Below are 22,968 nucleotides of genomic sequence, written 5' to 3' on the forward strand. Positions count from 1 at the left end.
TCCACCTACCTGCGGAATGTCATGAGGGTGAACATCGGGAAGTTCGTCGAAACTCTTAGAACAGGCAGAGCCGCGCTGGAGAACGCTCCGGGGAGTGGTAGTGTCGCAGCAGACATCGTCGTAAATTCAGTGATGAACCTGATAACCTGAACCTAAGTACCGACCAGATGGACCGCATTGTACGGGCATTGTTCCCCAGAAATCCTGTACAGGTTGATGTCAATAGCGCGGAAAGCGTCGAGGATTGCCCCTTTTCACAATGAGAGAGCTCGAAGAAGCGGTTCTCACAATGAAAAGCCAGATGGCGCCTGGTCCTGATGGCATCCCGGCGGAAGTTTACAAACTGGTGTTCCACCAACAGCCATACTTGCTGCTTGAGGCGTTCAATGATTGCTTGAAGGAGGGCATTTTTCCTTGTCGCTGGAAAGTGGCCAGACTCGCGCTGATCAAGAAGGGTAAAGGAGACACGGAGCTCCCTTCTACATACCAACCGCTATTTATGTTTGGCAAGGCTCGAGAAGTTCATCAGGAGTAGACTCGCTGAAGCGATCCGCGCTGCCGGGGACTTATCCCCAAGGCAGTTCGGGTTTAGAACAGGGAGATGCTATCATGGAGGTCGTAGATGCGGTTCATCGAGCCGAGCCACACAGTCGCCGATCTAGACAGATAGTGGTCCTCATAACGCTTGATATCAAAACTGCCTTAAATTTCGTAAGACAGGACTCCAGCTGGAGTCGCGGCCTTGAATCGGCTAATGGCGAATGTTGGGGGCCCCATATCTATTAGGAGGTGTTTCCATATGGCAGCAAGGCAGTCGGTTCTGCTCTATGGCACCGAGATATGGGGTGATGCCCTTGAAAAGGAGGTGCATCGTAAGCGCCTTGCTTAAGTGTAGAGACGGGGGCTTTGCGCGTGGCGCCTGCTTATCGCACTTTTCGTCTTCGAAGCGGCCGTGATGGTGATCGCGGGAGTGATCCCCGTTGCCTTCCTTGCCAAGAAGTGCAAATTGATCTACCCCATTAGGGCGAGAGCTTAAGAGAGGTGGTTGCCGGTGAAAAACGTCAATGCATCCCTACCGAGTGGCAACTCTCTTGGCAAAATGAGCCAAGGAGCAGATGGACTGCGCAGGTTATGGACAATTTAGACCCGGTGAGATTGATTACTTCCTTATACAACTTTTAAGCTAAGATGGATGTTTTCAGTGTTACTTGCACAGGATTGGGAAGGCGCGATCTCCTGATTGTGTGCTGCAATGGGGTGGCGGATGATGCTAAACACACCTTTTGTTCTTGCAAGAGATGGGACGGCTTTCATCAGCAGCTTTATGCAGACGCAGGGAGCTCTCTCCTGACAACATTGTCAGGGAGATGTTGAAGAGCGCTGGCGACTGGAATCGTATTGCGTATGTTCGGGCTCTTCTTATTGCGAAAAAGATTGAACTCGACCGGCGGAGGGATCGGATGGTACGGAATTCCCTGTACTAACAACTCCCTTCTTTCCCTCTCCTCCCATTGGTGAAAGAAATTCCCTGACTTGAAGTCTCCCACAGCCGGGAGAATGGGAGGGTTAGCCCGAAGTAATGTGTCAAAGGGTTTCAGGCTAGTTCTCTGATGACGGGGAGGTGTTTCGTTGGTAGTCTAACAGCGTATTGCTGCAGGAGTCCAACACTCTGTTTGTAAACGCATTCACCTACCCCACTCCCAAAAAAAAATCCCAGTGGAGCCATTGAACCCCCTGATAAAACCAGACCGAAACGATCGATCCCGTAGACGTGGTTTTGATGTTGGTTCGGCATCCGATATGCTCCAATAAATACTGCTTTGTAGTAACATTGGACGCCAAAAATGCATTCACTTTAATCAGCTGGGCGTAGATAAAATGCTCGTTGGCTAAAACGGGGCATCCCAAGTTATTAGTGGACTAAGCTCTTCAAAAATTATCTCTCGGAAAGGTCACTTTGGTATGATGCGGATGAGGCACGTAAGCAGAACATCGTCATTGCAGCAGTACCACAGGGCTTAGTCTTGCGTCCTCTCTTGTGGAACGTAATACACAATGGGGTGCTTGTCCTTCCCGTGCCAAAGAGGTCGCGATAATCGCTTTGCCGGACGATCTAGTCGTGATTGCGAAACAACCTGAAGACGTTAAAATGTACGCTAATGGCTAATGGTTTTGCTCTGAATACGATTGTACATCTGAAAACCCGGAGAATGTCATCTACTATTGTTCACGATTTTGCTCAGAGAGGAGGAGCCTGGAAGATACTCCGAAAATGAACACCAGCCTTTAGAACATTGTCGAGCAAATGCTGAAGTCGGAGGCTAACTGGTACGTGGTGAACTGGGTCGCTGAAAGAGCAGCATTGAAAGATAATGTTTTTCGAGTTTCTCATTTTGATCATTACTGGCCTTCAGTTTTCTCTCTATTAACTTAGATCTATGAAGCCGTTTCTTGTAAAGGAAACATGCATGTCTTCCTCTTTTCAAAGATTTATTTACAAAATATAAACAATTCTTAGATAATCATATAGAATACAAAATTGGTTGAAATTCAAATATCATTTCAAAATTAACGTTTCAACGTTCTCTAATGAATGAAATAGTTTAGACCTCTAATTTGACTCGAAAGACACCCTGTTTATATTTAAACTACAAATAATTATCTGCTAATTTTAAAAACTTCCGTTCAATTATGAATTTCGAATCATATCATTTTCACAACATGATTAACCAATATCAACGAAAATCTTCAAGGTTGCTTTGGTAATTGCTCTGAACAAATAGTTTTCCGGTCTTTGTTTAATACAAAAGCACCATCTTAAAACTGACAGTCATAAATTACATAATTTCTTAAACTAAGTATAACAAATTTTAATATACATCTACACGATTGTCTGGCGGGGGCGAATGACACCATCTTGATGCAATTACACCTAAACTGATGAGAAGCAACGTAAGCGAGGATAATCCTAAAATCACACCATTTGTAACGTCGTGCATGGGGGTTCCTGGATCGGGATGAATGGCCATCAATACGAGCAGGGCGCAACACTGAAGCAGGGAGAAGACGGTGAGCAGAATGTATCCTGAGCTGTAGTTACGATTGGGAAGCCAGTCACAATGTCTGGACTTAAATCCTTGAAATCCCAGCGCTGCTGCAGCAAATCCTGATATAACGCCAATTTCTAAGTAGTACGACCGTCCAAGCTGCAATTATTTAATAAACTTTAATTAGTTTGTAGTCCCGTGATTGTAATTGAATGTTATTAGATAATGTAGAAATAATAATTATTTTCTAGATGAACCTGTACGTGCTGAAGTAATCAGAAAGTGTATGAAGTCGAATGCATCTAAACGAGGTTATTTGGTGGAGGTGGGCTTTCATTGATTCACAAATATTGAAATTCAAACTTCTTTAATTATATGTTTTCAGGTGGAATAATTTTCGAATCGATACACGTATTGTAGCTTCGTTAATAGCACCTGCAAAATTTCTAATTTTATTTATTACATATCGGCTCACAAAGGTAGGTTTACCATCATTAAGAGTTTTTCAACTAACTTCAAGTATGTTATGAAATTATATTCATAAGTATATAATTTTGGAAATAAACTGAAGGGAACTGGATTTTAGATTTAATAAGAGAGAATCATTTTCTAAATTTTTCATTTAAATAGAATGGACTCTATCATATTTTGAGGTTCATCCTGCATGCTACTCTGGAGGTTCGCTCTACCGATCCTAGGGAAGATCAATGGAATGGATCGACCGTTTTAGTAAGAGTCCGAGGAGGTTATCATCATTTAGATACAAAATTCAAAAGTAGGGAAAATATTTCATTAATAGGAAAGAGAGCAGAATGGTTTCTTACCAGCGCAGAGGCAACTCTTCAGACGCTGCCGGTCCGGCATCAAGTGGATGCGGACTTAGGACTCCCCAATCCCTAAAGAAATTGTCTAGCTCCGGCCAAGCTTTGGTCTGAAATGTGGACGGATTTACGTTGAATAGAATTCGCACCCTTGTCGTGTTTTGCGAATTATAAAAGGAAGCGTATGTTTCCGAACTGCTCCGGTCACGTGGCTCCCAGGCGAGAGGTGAGGCAGCGTCTGAAGAGTTGCCTCTGCTCTGGTAAGAAACCGTAGCCGGCTTCGTCCTTCCATAAATTTTGACCACTTTGCCTCCTACAGTGTACTGTAGTATACCGCTACGGTATTGAGTGAAGTTATTTAAAACACTTCAAGGCCCTGATTCAATATGGATTGTTGCACCAACGAATATTATACAATATATCGATATTTCGGGAACCCCCATACCCAGCATTGAAGAAGGGAACAAGTTGTTGTCGAAATACCGATATATGCTGAATAAAAATTACTTCTAGCGGCGAAGATGGTATTGAGTTTTCGATTCTTAAAGCTTTGACTAGAAATACCGCGATTTTAAATAGGTGAGCTGTTCTTAAATACGTTATTAAAGTCAAGCACTAAATAATAATATGCAAAAGCAGTGAGATTAATTTACAACAAGTCAAGGAGGAAAAAAGGAAATATTTTGACGACGAATTGAAGGAAATTGACGGCAACATAGCGAACAACAATACAAGACAAACCTACAAAGTAGTGAAGAGCGTAATGCGTGGATGCCAATCCAAAACCACTCTCTGTAAAAACAGAAATCATCGGGGACGAAAGTGAATCACGTGAAAGATGGGCATCCTATTTCAAAGAACTCGTTAACCACTTACACACAAATCTATCACCGCAACTCACAAGAATTATGGTTGAGCATAATGGGAGAATTGAACCGCCAAAATTGGAGGAAATAAAGACAGCGATCAAATGTCAAAAAATGAACAAGGCGCAAGGGTGTAGATGACATGTTCCCTTAGCTCATCAAACCAGGCCGTCCAGGAATCATGAAAGCTATCTATAATTTGGTTCTCTTCACTCTACAAGAGTGGAAAAAAGTATGATATGTCCTATCCACAAAAAAGGTGACAAGTTGACACGTGACAATTACGTGTGACAATTAGAAAGGTATCTCATTACTTTGTATTTCCTATAAAACCTTCACAAAAATTTTTGAGAGAAGAACGCCGATAAGATGATCGGTGAATACCAATTAGGTTTTCGGACTGGAAGACCGACCATTGATCAGCTATTTACAGTTATATAGGTGCTAGAAAGATGCTGGGAATTCAACAACGATACCCATGAAATATTCGTGGACTTCAAGCAGGCATATGACAGTATTGGACGAAATGTATTGCACAAAGTAATGCTTGACTTGAGAGTTCCAGCAAAACTGGTTAGCCTTACCAGACTAACAATGTGCCACACAACAACGCAGGTCAGAGTCAACAATAGCCTGACAGATGCGTTTGAAATAAACGTCTGTGCAAAGCGAGAAGATGGACTGGCACTTCTACTATTCAATCTGACACTGGGGCAGGTTGTACGAAAATTGCCTGTGGGTACATACGGCGAAATCTCTCACATCAGCAAAGCAGATTTTTACCCGCAAAAAAGCAAACGAAGCAAGTCGAAGTAGACAACTTTATATACTTAGGCCAACAACTGCCTGCCTGCCTGAAAGTGTAGATTAACTTGACGAATGAATTGTACCAACTATATGACGACCCTGAATTCTCCAAATTACTAAAACTTCAACTTATAATGACCTGGCCACGTTCAGCATATGGATGAGATTCGCATACATAGGACCATGAGCGGTAGGAAATCTTCGAAAGCGCTTGGCAGATTCAATTGATAAAGATTTAGCATCACTGCTCGAATTTTAAAAAAGGAGGAAGTGATCGATGCGTCGAGATGGTTTTAGGAAAGACATCCTGAAAGTGAAGGCTCGAAATAGGGTGCAGTACCTCGACGACGACGAAGTCAACGAGGATCATCATCATCAACCGCGCAACAACCGGTATCCGGTCTAGGCCTGCCTTAATAAGGAACTCCAGACATCCCGGTTTTGCGCCGAGGTTCACCAATTCGATATCCCTAAAAGCTGCCTCGCGTCCTGACCCACGCCATTGCTCCGTCTTAGGCAGGATCTGCCTCGTCTTCTTATAGACTTTCCGGGTGGGATCATCCTCATCCATACGGATTAAGTGACCCGCCCACCGTAACCTATTGAGCCGGATTTTATCCACAACCGGACGGTCATGGTATCGCTCATAGATTTCGTCATTGTGTAGGCTACGGAATCGTCCATCCTCATGTAGGAGGCCAAAAATTCTTCGGAGGATTCTTCTCTCGAACGCGGCCAAGAGTTCGCAATTTTTCTTGCTAAGAACCCAAGTTTCCGAGGAATACATAGTCATAGTCTTGTACAGTAAGAGCTTTGACCCTATGGTGAGACGTTTCAAGCGGAACAGTTTTTGTAAGCTGAAATAGGCTCTGATGGCTGACAACAACCGTGCGCGGATTTCATCATCGTAGTTGTTATCGGTTGTGATTTTCGACCCTAGATAGGAGAAATTGTCAACGGTCTCAAAGTTATATTCTCCTATCCTTATTCTTGTTCGAGTTTGTGTTTGACCAGTGCGGTTTGATGTTGTTGGTTGATTCGTCTTCGGTGCTGACGTTGCCACCATACATTTTGTCTTGCCTTCATTGATGTGCAGCCCAAGATCTCTCCCGATAGCCGCCTGCTCGATCTGGATGAAGGCAGTTTGTACATCTCGGGTGGTTCTTCCCATGATGTCGATATCGTCAGCATAGGCCAGTAGTTGGGTGGACTTGAAGAGGATCGTACCTCTTGCATTTACCTTGGCATCACGGATCACTTTCTCGAGGGCCAGGTTAAAGAGGACGCATGATAGCGCATCCCCTTGTCGTAGACCGTTGTTGATGACGAATGGTCTTGAGAGTGATCCTGCTGCTTTTATCTGGCCTCGCACATTGGTCAGGGTCAGCCTAGTCAGTCTTATTAATTTCGTCGAGATACCGAATTCTCGGGCACAATAGTTCTTCAAGGACGCGGTGCGACTTTCCCTTAACAAAATAATAATAATACCGAATTCTCCCATGGCCGTGTACAGTTTTACCCTGGCTATGCTATCATAGGCGGCTTTAAAGTCGATGAACAGATGGTGTAACTGTTGTCCATATTCCAACAGTTTTTCCATCGCTTGCCGTGAAGAGAAAATCTGATCTGTTGCTAATTTGCCTGGATTGAAGCCTCTTTGGTATGGGCCAATGATGTTCTGGGCGTATGGGGCTATCCGGCCTAGCAAGATAGTGGAGAATATCTTATAGATGGTACTCAGCAACGTGATACCTCTATAATTGCTGCACTGTGTGATATCTCCCTTTTTATGTATGGGACAGATAATGCCTCGTTGCCAATCGTCAGGCATTGATTCGCTGTCCCATACCTTGAGCACAAGTTGATGAACCACTTGGTGTAACTGGTCGCCTCCATATTTAACCAATTCGGCTGTAATTCCATCGACTCCTGGCGACTTATGATTTTTTAGCCGATGAATTACAAGGACTGTTTCTCCTAAACTTGGTGGTGGCAGTATTTGTCTATCGTCTTCAGTTGGCGGGACCTCCAACTCGCCAATGTTCTGGTTGTTCAGTAGCTCATCAAAGTACTCAACCCATCGCTCCAATATGCTCATTCTGTCGGAAATCAGATTTCCCTCTTTGTCTCGGCAGGATGAGAATCGAGGTGTATAAGGCTTTATCCTGCTGACTTGTTGGTAAAACTTCCGCGCCTTGTGCGGTTGCTCCCTGTACTTTTCGAGTTCACAGACTTGTTGGTTCTCCCAGGCTTCCTTTTTCCGTCTGTGAAATCGCTTCTCCTCTCGACGGAGTTCATGATAAGTCTCTGCGCGTACCCGCGTTCTTTGAGAATGCAATATTACTCGGTATGCGGCATTCTTCCGTTCCGTTGCTAGCTTACATTCATCGTCAAACCAGCCGTTCCGACTCCTTTTGCGGCTGGGGCCAAGTATGTTTGTGGCCGTATCCATGATAACGTTCTTCAGGTGATTGTGAAGATCATTTGTTGATGCTTCATCTCCAGGTCCTCTGTTGACTGCGGTTATTGCGGTATCCATTTCCCTCTTATAGGTGTCGCGGAGGGTTGTGTTGTGGATGGCTTCAGTGTTCACTCTCACCTGATTGTCAGAGGGTATTCTAGGTGGTATTGTTATTCGAGCTCGGAGCACCATGCCAACGAGATAGTGATCCGAGTCTATATTGGCCCCCCTATATGTTCTGACATTCATCAAGGCTGAGAGGTGGCGGCGTTCGATCAACACGTGGTCAATTTGGTTGAAAGTGGTCCCGTCTGGAGAGGCCCACGTATGTTTGTGGACCGTTTTCCGCGCAAACCAGGTACTTCCAACAACCATTTCGTGTGACCCTGCTAATTGAATAATCCGCAGTCCGTTACCATTTGTTTTTTCGTGTAAGCTATGGGAGCCAATGTATCGCCTGAATACGGGCTCCTTCCCTACTTGGCTGTTAAAATCCCCAAGTATGATTTTGATATCATATCTGGGACAGGCTTCGAGGGTTCGTTCTACTGCCTTGTAGAAAGTATCCTTCTCCGACTCTGCAGTCTCCTCTGTAGGGGAGTGAACGTTTATGAGGCTTATATTTCTAAACTTGCCTCGCAAGCGCGGAGTGCATAGCCGTTCGCTTATGTTTTCAAAGCCGATAACAGCAGGTTTCATTTTTTTTTGTTGTAGTCAACGAGGATCGACCGACCAAACCGATAATGTCTTTGGCAACATATGCCTCATCCTGTATAACAAAAGGGGGACGAGGAGAAGAGCCATGGAACTTGTTTCTATAAAAGGGACTAACGCATAATGTGGCCGGAGAAACTGGGCTCCCAATACATGCAAGTCAAAAGCTAAACGGAAGGACTGTGAAACTTAAAAATGTAAAAATGAGCCCACATATTAAATAAGGCAAAGTGCACATCGCCTGAAACGGGTTTCGAAAATGAATGGGTTTCGTGTTTTTCTAATATAAGATACTTTAAGTGTACAGATTCATATTTATATACGAGAAGCTGAATAAAACTTCGGATTATTTCTTAAAATACCAGAGTTTATAGCTATCATAAAAGCTGTAATATAGTAATATTCCAACAGAGGAATATCCACAAGTACAACTGGGTTGTTCACGGTTCGTTGAAAAGCGCTTCAATTCCTCTACTGTTCTGCATCAAGTGCTCTTGAAGAGATCGACTCGTCGGCCATCTTGGGAGAGCAATTGGAATTGACTGATCACATCGTCCATGGATAATTGTCCTGCGCGCCGACCAGATTTGATGAACCAACTTCCTTAGAGACTTCCGGAGAAGCCTGCACTCCCTCTGCATTGTTCTGCGAATTAACGCAGATAGGAGGTTTGATATGACGGGTCATACGGAGAACCTTGACTTTGTTTGCATTTATTTTCAATCGAACTTTGTTTGCCTTCTTCGAATGCAAAGCCGTTTTGTGATGGGGCATAATCTCACGAGAGTGATAAGATATTATCATCGTGGCGACAAAACACATATGGTCAAGGTATGTGAACATGATGTTAAATACAGCACAAACCGCACAAAGAAAAAAAGAAAACTTGAATGAAAGATAATTTTTCCCGGGAGGCAAATGGCCTAATTTGTAAACTGCACTAGGAAGACAACGTTATAGGGCCGCTCAGATTTCTGGAGCAGAAAGCAAACGCTGAAATATCTGCTTGCCAGAAACAACGTTTGGTTGATCTGTGAAAGTATCCATAACTCAGTTAATTTCATATATGATATTAGGTACAGAGAAAAGGGAGATAAAACTCATCAGATTATAAAGATTTTCACATGGGCATTCAGCTTATCAGCTAGAAAAACACCAGACGTTAATATTAACTTGTGAAAAAATCAATCGGGACTGCAATTTTGTACCTGAAGACAATCAGTTCCAAGACGATACAACCATGCCAGTCCTTTTGTAATAAAACGCGAAAGGTAGAATAAGAAACTTTACTCGACAAGGATAGGTGGAGCGAACAACAATTCCTGAGGAATGTGGCGTACAATCAATAAACTTATAAAATAAAGTTAAATGTATGGGCAGGCCAACCCAGACACAAATTACGGGATTGGTGTCATCTCAATCCGGGAAATCAAAAACAAAACTTTCGGGTTGAAAGTGGTTATTTCCTACATTGGACCCCACTTACAATGATCTAAGCTGCGTCTTGGAAAGCTGAACCCTGCAAAGACGTTACCCGTTCAGTTTTGGGGATAGCTTTGTCTTTCCAGTTGGAGGAGATACATTCTGTTTAATGTAACCTAAATCTTAAATTCAAAATATTTAACTTGAGGAATGGTTTTCATTCTGGGAGAAAATACCTTTAGCACATGGTCATTCAAGCCACGATTCAGAAGAAAAAGGTCTTGCGCACTACTCCCAAGGTGCATCTAATCTCGAAGAGATTATATCTTCGATATCTCGAGAATTAGATCCTTAATGAGGAGCAGTGACCTACTGGCGGGGTCTAACTATTAACAAGATCGCCGCATCAAGATCAAAGCTGCCAAGCAAATATTTATTCAAATTGCTCAAGTACTTCGGAGTCACAATCGACTAGAAACTTTTTTTTTTTTACTTCAGCCTTTGTCCCGTTCACAAGCGGGGTCGGCTCGTCGTGATCGGTTTCGCCATTTGGCTCTATCGAATGCCTGATCTGGGTGCAATCGAGGCTTTCAAATCCCCATCCAGCGTATCAAGCCACCGTTGCTTAGGTCTGCCTTTTGGTCGTTTACCATCGACTTCGATGTTCAGACCAATCTTGGCAAGTGAATTCTCGTTTGCACGAATTGCGTGACCATACCATCGAAGACGCCTCTCTCACAACTTTTCTACGATCGGTACAACCCCATAAGGATCGCGGATATCCTCATTTCGGATGTGATCTAAACGTGTGACGCTACTAGTCCAACGTAGCATCTTCGTCTCCATTACCGCAAGACGCCGTTCATTGTCATTTATGGTCGGCCAACACTCAGAACCATAGAGAGCGACTGGACGGACGACATGGCGGTAAATTTTAGATTTGAGACGTTCGTTGATACGTCGATCACAAAGGACACCAGTTGTGGAACGCCACTTCATCCAGGTTGCGTTAATGCGTGAAGCAATTTCATAAGGCAGTTCTCCATTGGCTGATAGCGTTGACCCGAGGTATTTAAATCGCTCAGTTCTGGGCAGATCACTGCCGCTGACAGTGATTATGCCTGTTTCATGGGGATCGGTCGTCAAAAATTCAGTTTTGTTTAGATTCAATCTGAGACCGTGTTGCATGAGGCGATTATTCCATTTTTGAACAAGTTGCTCGAGATCATTTTTGCTATCAGATGCTAGGAAAACATCATCTGCATAAAGCAGTGTGTAGGGCGCTGGACGTTGGATATCCTGTGTGACGGTGTCCATAACAAGGACAAAGAGGAGTGGTGAGAGGGCACTTCCTTGATGAACACCAACAGAGACACGAAGCGGTTTTGTCATACTTCGAACTTTACTTTTCGGATCGTGGTAGAGCAATTGAACCCAGCGCACGAGTTCTTCTGGCACGAAGTGTTGTCGTAAAGCATACGAGATGAGTTCGTGTGGTACACGGTCAAACGCTTTCTCTAGATCCAGAAAGGCAATGTAAAGAGGGCGATGCTTCTCACGGTGTTTTTCCATGAGTAATCGCGCAGCGTGTATTGCGTCAGTAGTTCCACAGTTCTTGACAAATCCGGCTTGATTCACGGTTATTTCAACGATTTCGCGAATACGGTTGTCAAGAATGCGTTCAAAAATCTTCATGGTATGGGAAAGTAACCGGATCGGACGGTAATTTCACATACTGAGATTACAGAGGCAAGGGTATCTGCCATGATTAACATGTTGTGACATAGCTTCCTCAATTGGTCTCAATTGGTACCTGACTTAAGGTTTGCTCTTATAGCATTGGAATCAGGGTAGTCTTGTGGGAATGAATTTTCCTAAAAATCATCCTGCTGCTCTGTTATTTGCGGTCGGCCTCTGTGGTGTTTTTCGTGCTGGCTATGGATCACATCCTAAATGGAGGACGAGCTTTTTTCCAACAAGGTACCTGTATCAACACACGGCAGAGATGCTAGGTAGGGTGCGAAACCAATGGCAACCAGATTAGGAGGTTTTCAGAATCGACTTTTTTATTGGATGGATCCTTACCTTAAATATCCCAGAATATGATGCAGAAACTTCAAAATGAAATTCATATTCCTTTAGATTTTATGAGCGTAGAACTGAGTGATATCGGGTGCAGACTCAAGCTCGATGACCCAGGAGGTAGTCGCCTTATGTCTTTACGTAAACTTATAGCGTTATGTAAATGGGGCATTTATAAATACTTAGCGTCAGTCCATTGTACGAATGTTTTAACTGTATTTGTTTTGTAATTAAAAGGGCGAAATGGCTTTATATCCGAACGGGGCTTTTCCAGCGAGTTTCAATCAAAATTATTTTTTTCATATTTGCGGAAATGAACCGATCATTATGAAATTTGGAAATATAATTTTTTTAAAAAACTACGAAAAATATGAACCAACCTCGTGGATAATATCGTACCATTTTTTCCATAATTAGTGAAAAAATGGTAAAAATTTAAATTTCTTTGAACATATGCAAAATTTTTAATTTTGACTATTTAAAAAGTAAGTAATGTAAAATTAAAACCGTCTTGGTTTCTGATAAAAATTGGAGTCGTTACACGTTCTGAAATTGGAGAATTCGAGTTACCACCTTGAACGCACTAATGCCTCGTAACTTTATTATTTTTGTCTTATTCGAAAAAATTCTCAAAATTTGTCCGAAATATAACTAATATAATGTGCAAATTTGATTGAATTCCAATTACTTCTTCCTACCTAATCTTGGCGGGATACATATTCACTAAACGCCCTTTTTAAGATTTTGTGTGAAACAAAAGCTTATTAAAATCAATTCAATGTCTGTCCGTCCGTTTGGCTGTCTGTCTGTCCATCTGTCAACAAGATTTACTCCGAAACGGCTAGAGCATTCAACATGAAATTTGGTGAGATATGTGATCTGTGAACTGCTACACGTGCAACGAGTTGTATCACTTTATGCTGGGTTTAAAGGGGGTTTCCCATATATGCGAAAGGGAGGAGCAAAATTTTTTTCACAGAATATTGACCATTGGCTGGAGTATCAAATGAAAGGGTTCAATTAGTACTTTTCGAAAGTGAGTCGTTTATACATTGGGTGACACAAGGATGTGAGGACTCATAATGTGTGCCCGGAAAAGTGAAACAGGTCTCGTTCTCAGAATTAAGCCACCCCAACAATCTCAAAAAAAAATCACAGTGATGCATCGATACAAAATCTAGGTCTAAAAATACATCTCATTACGATGTATGTTCAAATAAAGTTAGCGTATATCTATATTTTAGAAATTCACCCGACCCCCCTAGGTTGATTCTAAAAGTACGATATTGGGCATCAGTGCAAGTGTTAAAGGGGTCATCCCGTGTGTCGGATTCGCGGAATCTAATTTTTTTTTGGCATCAATTATATCTAGATATAGTGTAGAATATATAGGCAAAGTGATTTTTTGATATTCGGAGTCGTTCGGAAATTATAGTGTTAAACACGTGATAAGTAACATGCCAGATTTATGCCGATCCTTACCTTTTTTTGGAGATGGGTGTATAAATTGCCCTGTATTTCTAGAACCAATTATGCGATCGGGGTGGAAAAATTACTATGCACGCTCAAGACATTAATAAATGTATGGTGAATTTCGTATTTGTATCTTTATCCAGTTTTTCACAAAAAATTTCTAAAAAAAACCAGAAAAAACGGCCTTCACACGGGATGACCCCCTTAATATAAGACACAATTCTGTTTGAAGCCTATCCGTGGTCAATATGTACTTTTCAAGCAACAAACACTAATTCATATCCTTGTTCAGTTTTGTGTGAAACGAAAATATAGCAAAATGCCACCCGTAAGCACTTTCAGCCAGGCTGCTCCTCAGGTGGGAGGCGCGAGGCAACGTTTTAAGAGATTGCCTCCACTCCGCGATCGAATCGGACCAGCCACAAAATTTGTTTGTGCGTAGTGTTCCATCCAGATCGATAATTATCTACGTCAGTATTCAGATGGGTGTTATCAATTTAGATAGGTATGTGGGTATATAGGGTAAGTATAGGTCCTAGGGCGAAACGTGGATTGGTATCCACGATGGAGCATAAAACCTGGGAAACGGCTACTGAACCAACACCAACAGCTCTACTACCAAACCCAATTTCCACCTCCACCTGGTAACCTCTGGGAGCTCTTTCTTAACGAAAAGCTGCAGATGGTGAAGGATGACGGCGAGTCTCCCGCGTCTAAAAACGGGACAAATTGTACTAGCTGGTGCTCCAAGTTGGTGGTTGGGTTGGGAAGCCACAACAAGAGCCTCGGACTGGACGGATAACACAACGACGAACCCGGCAACGACAGAGGAATAACGATTTGCGTATTTTCTCATGGAATGTGCGCCTGTACAGAGATGAAGCTGATGAGCAGCTAGCCGATACCCTGTTTCAATATAAGGCTGATGTAACAGTTTTATAGGAGATGCGTTGGACAGGGACCGGTTTCCTGGAGAAGAGTCGCTACACCATCTATTATACTGGTCTTCCAGTAAACCATGTGTTCGGAGTAGGTTTCTAGTCAGTCAAAAATGGAACTTGTTGTTATCGGCTTTGAAAACATAAGCGAACGGCTACGCACTCTGCGCTTGCGAAGCAAATTTAGAAATATAAGCCTCATTAACGTTCACGCCCCTATAAAGGAGATTGCACAGTCGGAAAAGGATACTTTCTATGAGGCAGCAGAACGAATCCTCGAAGCTTGTCCCAGATATGATATCAAAATCATACTTGGGGATTTTAACAGCCAGCCGATACGTTGGCTCCCATAGCTTACATCAAAATACAAATGATAACGGACTGCGGATTATTTAATTAGCAGTGTCACACGAAATGGTTGTTGGAAGTACCTGGATTGCGCGGAAAGCGGTCCACAAACATATGTGGGCTTCTCCAGACGGGACCATGTTGATCGAACGCCGCCACCTCTCAGCCTTGATGAATGTCACATATAGGGGGCCAATGTAGACTGGGATCACTATCTTGTTGACATGGTGCTCCGAGCATGAAAAGCAACACCACCCAGGATGCCCTTTGACAATGAGGTGAGGCTCCGCAAAACCTATAAGGGCGAAATGGATGCCGCAATAACCGCGTCAACAGAGATCCTGGAGATGAAGCATTAACAAATGGGTCTTCACAACCACCTGAAGAACGTTACGGCCACAAACATACTTGGCCCCAACCACAAGAAAAGTCGGAACGGCTGGTTTGACGATGAATGAAAGCTAGCAATGGAACGGAAAAATGCTGCCTACCGAGTAATGTTGCATTCTCAAAGGATGCGGGTACGCGCGACGACTTATCACGAATTCTGGCAAGCGGAGAAGCGACTTCACAGACGGAAAAGGGGAGCCTGGGAGAACCAAGTCTGTGAACTCGAAAAATACAGGGAGCAACCGCACCAGGCGCGGAAGTTTTACCAATAATTCAGCACGATGAAGACTTATACACCTGGATGCTCATTCTGCCGAGACAAAGAGCGAAATCTGATTTTCGACAGAGTGGGCATATTGGAGCGATGGGTTGAGTAATTTAATGAACTACTGAACAACCAGAACATTGGCGAGTTGGAGGTCCCACCAACAGAAGATGGCGGACAAATTGCCACCACCAAGAATTTAAAAAACAGTCCGTGCAATTCATTGGCTTAAAAATCATAAGTCACCAGGAGCCAATGGAGTTATTGCCGAATTGGTTTTATATGGAGGTGACCACTAACACCCAGTGGTTCACCAACTTGTGTTCAAGATATGAGACAGCGAATCAATGCCTGACAATTGGCAACGAGACATTATCTGGCATACATAAAAAGGGAGATATCACACAGTGCAGCAATTATAGAGGTATCACGTTGCTGAGTCGCTGAGTCTATAAAATATTCTCCTCTATCTTCCTAGGCCGGATAGCCCCATATGCCCAGAACATTATTGACCCATACCAATGAGGCTTCACTCCAGGCAAATCAGCAACAGATCAGATTTTCTCTGTGCTAATCGCTGAGTCTATAAAATATTCTCCTCTATCTTCCTAGGCCGGATAGCCCCATATGCCCAGAACATTATTGACCCATACCAATGAGGCTTCACTCCAGGCAAATCAGCAACAGATCAGATTTTCTCTGTGCGGCAAGCGATGGAAAAACTGTTGGACATTGCACCATCAATTCATCGACATTAAAGCTGCCTATGACAGCATAGCCAGGGTAAAACTGTACACGGCCATGAGAGAATTCTGACCCTGACCAATGTGCAGGCCAAATAAAAGTAGCAGGATCACTCTCAAGACCATTCAACATCAACAACGATCTAAGACAAGGGGATACTTTATCGTGCGTACTCTTTAACCTGGGCTCGAGAAAGTTATCCGTGATGCTGAGGTAAATGCGAGGGGTACGATCGTCTTTAAGTCCATCCGACTACTGGCCTATGCTGACGATATCGACATCGTGGGAAGAACCACACGAGATGTACAAACTGCCTTAATCCAGATCGAGCAGGCGCGCGAGATCTTGGGCTGCACATCAATGAAGGCAAGACAAAATATATGGTGGCAACGTCAACACCGAAGACGAACCAACCAACAACATCAAACCGCACTGGTCAAACGGGAAAAATAAAGATAGGAGACTACAACTTTGAGAGTGTTGATAATTTCTCTTATCTAGGGTCAAAATCACAACCGATAAGAGCTACGATGATGAAATCCGCGCACGGTTGTTGACAGCCAACAGAGCCTATTTCAGCTTAAAAAAACTGTTCCGCTCGAAACGTCTCATCATAGGGTCAAAGCTCTTACTGTACAGGACAATGATCTTGTCAGTCCCCATGTATTCCTTGAAGACTTGGGTTCTTAGGAAGAAGAATTGCGAACCCTTGGCCGCGTTCGAGGGACGATGGACAATTCCACAGCCTCCGTAACGACGAAATCTATGAGCGATACCATGACCGTCCGGTTGTGGATAAAATCCGGCTCAATAAGTTACGGCGGACGGGTAACTTAATCCGTATGGATGAGGATGATCCCACCTGGAAAGTCTAAAAGGGCAATATCTATGGTAGAAAAAGAAGACGAGGCAGACCCTGCCTGAGATGAGCGATGGCGTAGATCAGGGCGCCAGACATCTTTTAGGGATATCGAATTGGTGGATCTCGGCGCAAAACCGGGATGTCTGGAATTCCTTATTAAGGCAAACCTAGTCTGGATTCCGGTTGTTGCGTCGTTGATGATGATGTGCGTATATATATATGTGCGCATCAGAATGTGTTAATAGACAATGTTTGTTTAGGATGAGCATAATATTTACGCCTTCAAAATGTGGATATATCTAAAAATTTGGAAATGGATATATGAAGGAATGTTTTGAATTTATAGCTGTCTGCGAAAAGAGAAACATAAGATGATCACAAAGCTTTTATGTCTGAAGCGCCGGTATTCGGACTTGTTTAGTTTGTACATAATATCTGTCTGAGTATTTGGTTTAAAGAAGAAATTATACAAAAGAAGAAGTTTGGAAACCGGAAGCTGGACGCTTCAGGTATGAAAGGTTTTGTGGGTTTCTTATATAAAAATATTTGAGTGGACATTTGTGTCATTAGAATCCAGCATGTAATATGTGCATATGTTATGTGAGAATATCCACTTTCGCGTGATATTTATATTAAAAGTCTTGAATTTGTACAGAATCGACAAATTTGACCTATTATAACTAAAGCGGGATTACCCCCTAACTTTAAAACCACTCTATCTTCGTCTTACTATTTCGCTGTCTAGGCACTATATAGTGGCAGCCTCTTGATTTTTTCAGCTTTTTCGGGTGGGTAGTTTCTGAGAATGGGTCCTTGAAAGAAATAAACACTTTCGGTCCCCGCACTCCTCACCTCTCCAACAGATGTAAAGAAACATATGGATAGATGGACAGACAGTAAACCGAGTCTAATAAGGTTTTGTTTTACAAAAAATCTTAAAAGATTAAAAATTGGGGAAAGTGCTTTGAGTTGCAGTAAATTTTCACGGAAGAGAAAATTTTGAGCTACTGTAGATTTGTTACTAATGGTGCGATTTTCACCAAACTTTTTCATATCATAGTCAAATGCTTCACAAATAGTCAAATTTTTATGGACCCAGGGTAAACTTAATGTGGGTTCCTAGTGAACTTTCTAAAGCAGAGTAAGATTCTATTATTAAGTTTATGGTACGCAGGGTGTTTTCAGTTCTGGACAACGTATAGGGGCAGTTTCATGTTTTTTTTTTAAATTTTTGGGCGGGTAGTTTCGGGGAATGGGTGCGTGAAAGAAATAATCACTTTCGACCCCCCGCAATCTCCTGTAAAACTAATGTAAAAACGAGTACCGTCTTCGGAAAGTACTACTTGATACCCGACACGACTATATCTTTTGTATGTATGGAACAATTTAGCTTGGTACAACCGTTTCTGCGAAAAGTGCGTATGACAAACAGACAGACATTGACTCGTTTTTAATAAGGTTTTGTTTTTCACAAACCCTTAAAAAGAGAGACTCGGTGCGCACAAAGCGGTACTTTCGGTCTCGTCATCACCGGAGAATATCGCAGAGCGCCTACTAACTCAGAAGTTTGAAAAGGTTATGAAGATAACCCACAATATAGTAAAGCCTGAGGGATTTCGTAGGAAAATGGGGAATACCAACACGGGAAGTAATGTCGGATTGTACTCCAGTGGAAAGCGCAGCACGTGGGGGGTTTAGTGAGTCAGAATCTCACATAACCGTATGATAGGCACCAGTGGTAAGTTTTAAATATCTCCCAAAGTGACGTGATGGACATATACAAAGGTGTCAATGTGACATATTTAATGGAACATTTTTTAAAGGATGTTTATAAGTTAAAATTTGCAATAGTTTCGCATATATGTTGATAATGATAGTAGAAATCGTCAAGTAAATTGATTTGTAAAAATCTCTGGGTGTTGAAAAATTTTGTCATTGTTTCAAAGGTCCTTTTTCCAGACGCCTTATCAATTACTACAATTTATCACGCCCCTTGTTTTTCAAAAAGATTCTCTGTGCATATACTTACGTTCGATATTATATACAAGGATAATCCTGAATTCATTACTCCGGCGAGGATCAACATGAGCGAAACCACTGCAATAGTAGCTGTAGCATTAGCGATCTTCTGATGACTTGTATTGTTCCACGATTTATCCACACTGTAGTTGTCTTCTTCGCGGCATTGTGTCTTTGCCACACGTGGGGTGATAACGGCTGTTGTCCTTGCTTCCAAATACGCCTGTTTTGTTTCGTACTGTAGGCGCTGTGGCGTGAATTCATGCTTAGGTGGGGTCGAAAGTACCTGCGTACTCTGATACCTGCGCGATGCAATTCGAGGTGTACTTTGGCTACGCTGTAATGACTGTTTTCGAGGGGTAGATAAGATATCGTGAAGTTTTTGAGTAGCAATTGGGTTCTTTAGAGGTGTCCCAGTTTGTGAACGTGATGGAGCAGCCATTTTTCGTGGTGTCGATGAATACGGCGGAGGTTGGCGGGGAGAGTCGTTTATAGTAGCGTAGCTGTTATTTGTTGGGCCGATGTCTGGATTACTCAGGCAGGTTTCTTCTTCGTCGTTGGGGATGACTGCATACCGATGGGCACGTCCATTATGCATCTGGATGATCTCATGATTGTCCACGATTTCCTCGTCCTCGGCTGTAGGGACGACTGTATACCGTTGATTGCTCTTTTGATCAACCAAAACGAAATAGTTACTACCGAAGTCACTGGAAAAGGCAGATTTCATTTTTCCACCTTCGTAGTTTGATGTAATGGGCGGAAGGCTCATGCACGTATCCGATTGTTCATCGAACGAAGTAGCTCGGTCGTTATCCTCAACAGGCAAATGATCGTATCGGTTCAAAAAGTCTTGGCTTTTACTAAAACGCTGCAGGAGGTTGCGTTCGCTCTCTGGTATAATAGCGTAACGTCCTTTGTTAGAGGATGGTAATTCTTCAACCGGAACCAGGGCATATCGACCACTACCCGTTCGGTTTCCAAACTGTTCATTTTTCGCACTGTGGGGTTTAGGACCCGGCTTTGGAGGAGTCTGACTGTAATTAGCCCGCACTTGCTGCCGTCCTGTGGTTGGAAGGCCACTCCCTTTTCTAGTTGCAGCATGAAATGATCGCGTCGATTCACTTCGCTGAATTCGCACACTATTATCGCGTTCCTGTTCAATGCACTGACTTCGGCCGCTAGAACTATTGTTATAAAATTCACTTTTTTGGCAAAACGCCGGATTGGTGTAGTTATGCCGCGACATTCTCAAGCAGATTAGTTGTGCAATCAATGCGAAAATGTAGTTAGAAATCCGATTTTAATTAATTACATTAATGCTGAGATGGGAGTGCATACGTATCTTAGGTCGGACTTAAAAGTAAACTGTGCGGGTCCTCGAACTCAAATGTACTGAGGTTCCAGGCTGCTAGGCGGCTGGCGTTCCCGTGTCCCGTGTCTGCCACTTTGACTTACATCTGCTCACTCACCGGTATCGAAGATAAAAAGGGGGCACACACCAAACAACAACAAAATGTTCAATTCAAGAAAAGACCCTACGCCAGCCGTTGAATACCCTTGTCGCGGTTGAGATCGTTACGAAGGGTACACTGCAAGGAGCAGTTATGAATTCATTTGAATGGGATTTTGCTGAATGTGTTACGCTGTCCGAATGTGTTTATAAAAATGAATAGATTGCATATTCAAGATATACATCTTTTTAGATGTTGACTAATCATCTTAATCTTTTAGGAAATGGGTACAAAATATGTAAATGCAATTCCAAATTAAATTCTTGATTTGAATATTTCACTCTCATTATTATCATTTATTCCTTAATTAAATTTCTTTAATTGATAGTTTGCATTTTGTCTGAACGGATAACAGCGTGTTGTATATCGAAATTGAAGTAAGAGTCGTTTGTTAAAGTTGTCAGTTAAATGTATGAACCCGAAAACTGTGATTAAACATCAAAACTACTATGTAGTTGAGAATGCAGGTATGAAGCTTCAGTTAGAGCATTAGTGATTAGTTAGTGATGAAATATGGTCAGAGTTAGCTAATGTAATATTAAAGCAGGCATAAAAAATATAATAGGATACAAAATAAATCATCAAATAGTGTTTAGTGCCAACATAACCTCTTCGATCTCAGAAGCTCTCTTCAGACCTTTTTGTTTAAAATAAATTCTGGTTGTTTGGAGATGCTGTTGAAGGCCCACTTTGATGTTGTTCATTCCTTAATTATTCTGGGTTTCTATAACATGAAACAATTAAAAGTTAAGGCAAATTATTATTTGCATTTGAAGTTTTTTTCACTGGATGGTAGAGAGAATGTAGATTTAACTGGAGCAATAAAACATCATAATTAGACGAATTAGAAAAGACACTAGACAATTATTATATTTAAGGTTGCACAGGGAAAAGAGCTAAGCAAGTATGAAAGATTTTGTTGATTTTTAATGTAAGCATATTTAGCTAAACCATGATTCTATTTATATGTAGCTCGGTTGAATAGGTTGAATAGACACGATATTCAATTCGACGTTGTACTGGTATTTTATCTCTTAGCGAGTAGTTACCTGACACGAAAGGAGCAACTTAGACCTACTATTACTTTATAAATAATACTAGGATTTCCACCAAATTTTCCAGTATGATTGATATCCTATTGAAGTCTATCCTAAAATTTTACATATCTAGGATAAACTTAAGGGGGGTTCGCAGTAAATTTTCAAAATGAAAAAATATACTATTATCAACTTTCGAAGAGTATTTTCAGGCCTAGTGGACCATAGACCATCAATTTTTTTCAGATTTGTTGAGGTAGGATAGTAGCGTCCTCTTTCAGAATCCCAACCTCCTTCCCCAATATCTGCTTCGAAAAGTATTAATCGAGGCCTTTCATTTAATACAGATATTTATATTCGATGGAAAAAAAATTTGCACCTGTCATTTAGGTGTACCTTAAAGTCCACGTGCAGCTATGTAATTTACCACATGGGTTGGGGTTCATTGTTTCTGCCTCCCGGCCAAATTTCGTGTCAATCGATACAGTGAGGTTTTCTTTTCAACAAAACTTTAGAAACGGAAGGGAGGAGAGCGAAGAGGGTAAACGGAATCGGATTATCGCACTTTTGCGTTGCCTCTACATATTTTCTTCTTTGAAGCTGAGCAGCCCTTTCGGCAAAAAAGTATAAAGAAAACTTTTCAGGTGTTCTAGCTAGAATTTTTGGGAGTGGTTCATCATCTGAATTTGCATCAGATTCAACAATTCGCTTACTATGAGTAATAAGAAGTTGTGCCCCCTGAATTTTGAAACAGATCGAGTCCGTCTACTTTCTGATTCGTTCACAGTTTTCCTTGTCAGTCAGTCAACTCTAAACGCAAGGCATGACCATAATGTGTTCTAAAAATTCAACTGCCACAATTAATGTGTTATGTAGAGTTACCTCACCGATATTTGTATTATACAGGTTGACAGGATTCGTCCCATTATCGGTCCTGAAAATTTATGTCAAGTAGTCTCTGCTTTATCCTAAAACCAGTTTTAGAAATACCTTTAGCTTTCAAAACATCTATTACCGCCATTATGAATAAAGTGGAGCATTGGTTGGAGTAATATTAATTCTTATTATAGCATTGGACGCCAGCCCCTAGTTAGTAAAGGGATTTTTGTTGAGTCGCAAATTGTCCCGACATATTAGTATTTTTCAAAGACAAGGATT

At 42.1% G+C, this 22,968-nt stretch overlaps 1 protein-coding gene across 1 annotated transcript; it reads right to left on the reverse strand.

Annotated features, from left to right (window-relative positions):
• Positions 1-2,479: 2,479 nt before the first annotated feature.
• Positions 2,480-20,780, reverse strand: LOC119648841. Its single transcript, XM_038050716.1, has 2 exons — positions 19,270-20,780; positions 2,480-3,206 (listed from the first exon to the last, which is right to left on the reverse strand). Exons 1-2 carry the CDS (start codon positions 20,506-20,508, stop codon positions 2,871-2,873), a joined length of 1,575 nt encoding a protein of 524 aa, XP_037906644.1. The 5' UTR covers positions 20,509-20,780; the 3' UTR covers positions 2,480-2,870.
• Positions 20,781-22,968: the final 2,188 nt, after the last annotated feature.

Source organism: Hermetia illucens, chromosome 2 (genome assembly GCF_905115235.1).
Source record: "Hermetia illucens chromosome 2, iHerIll2.2.curated.20191125, whole genome shotgun sequence".
NCBI lineage: Eukaryota > Metazoa > Arthropoda > Insecta > Diptera > Stratiomyidae > Hermetia > Hermetia illucens.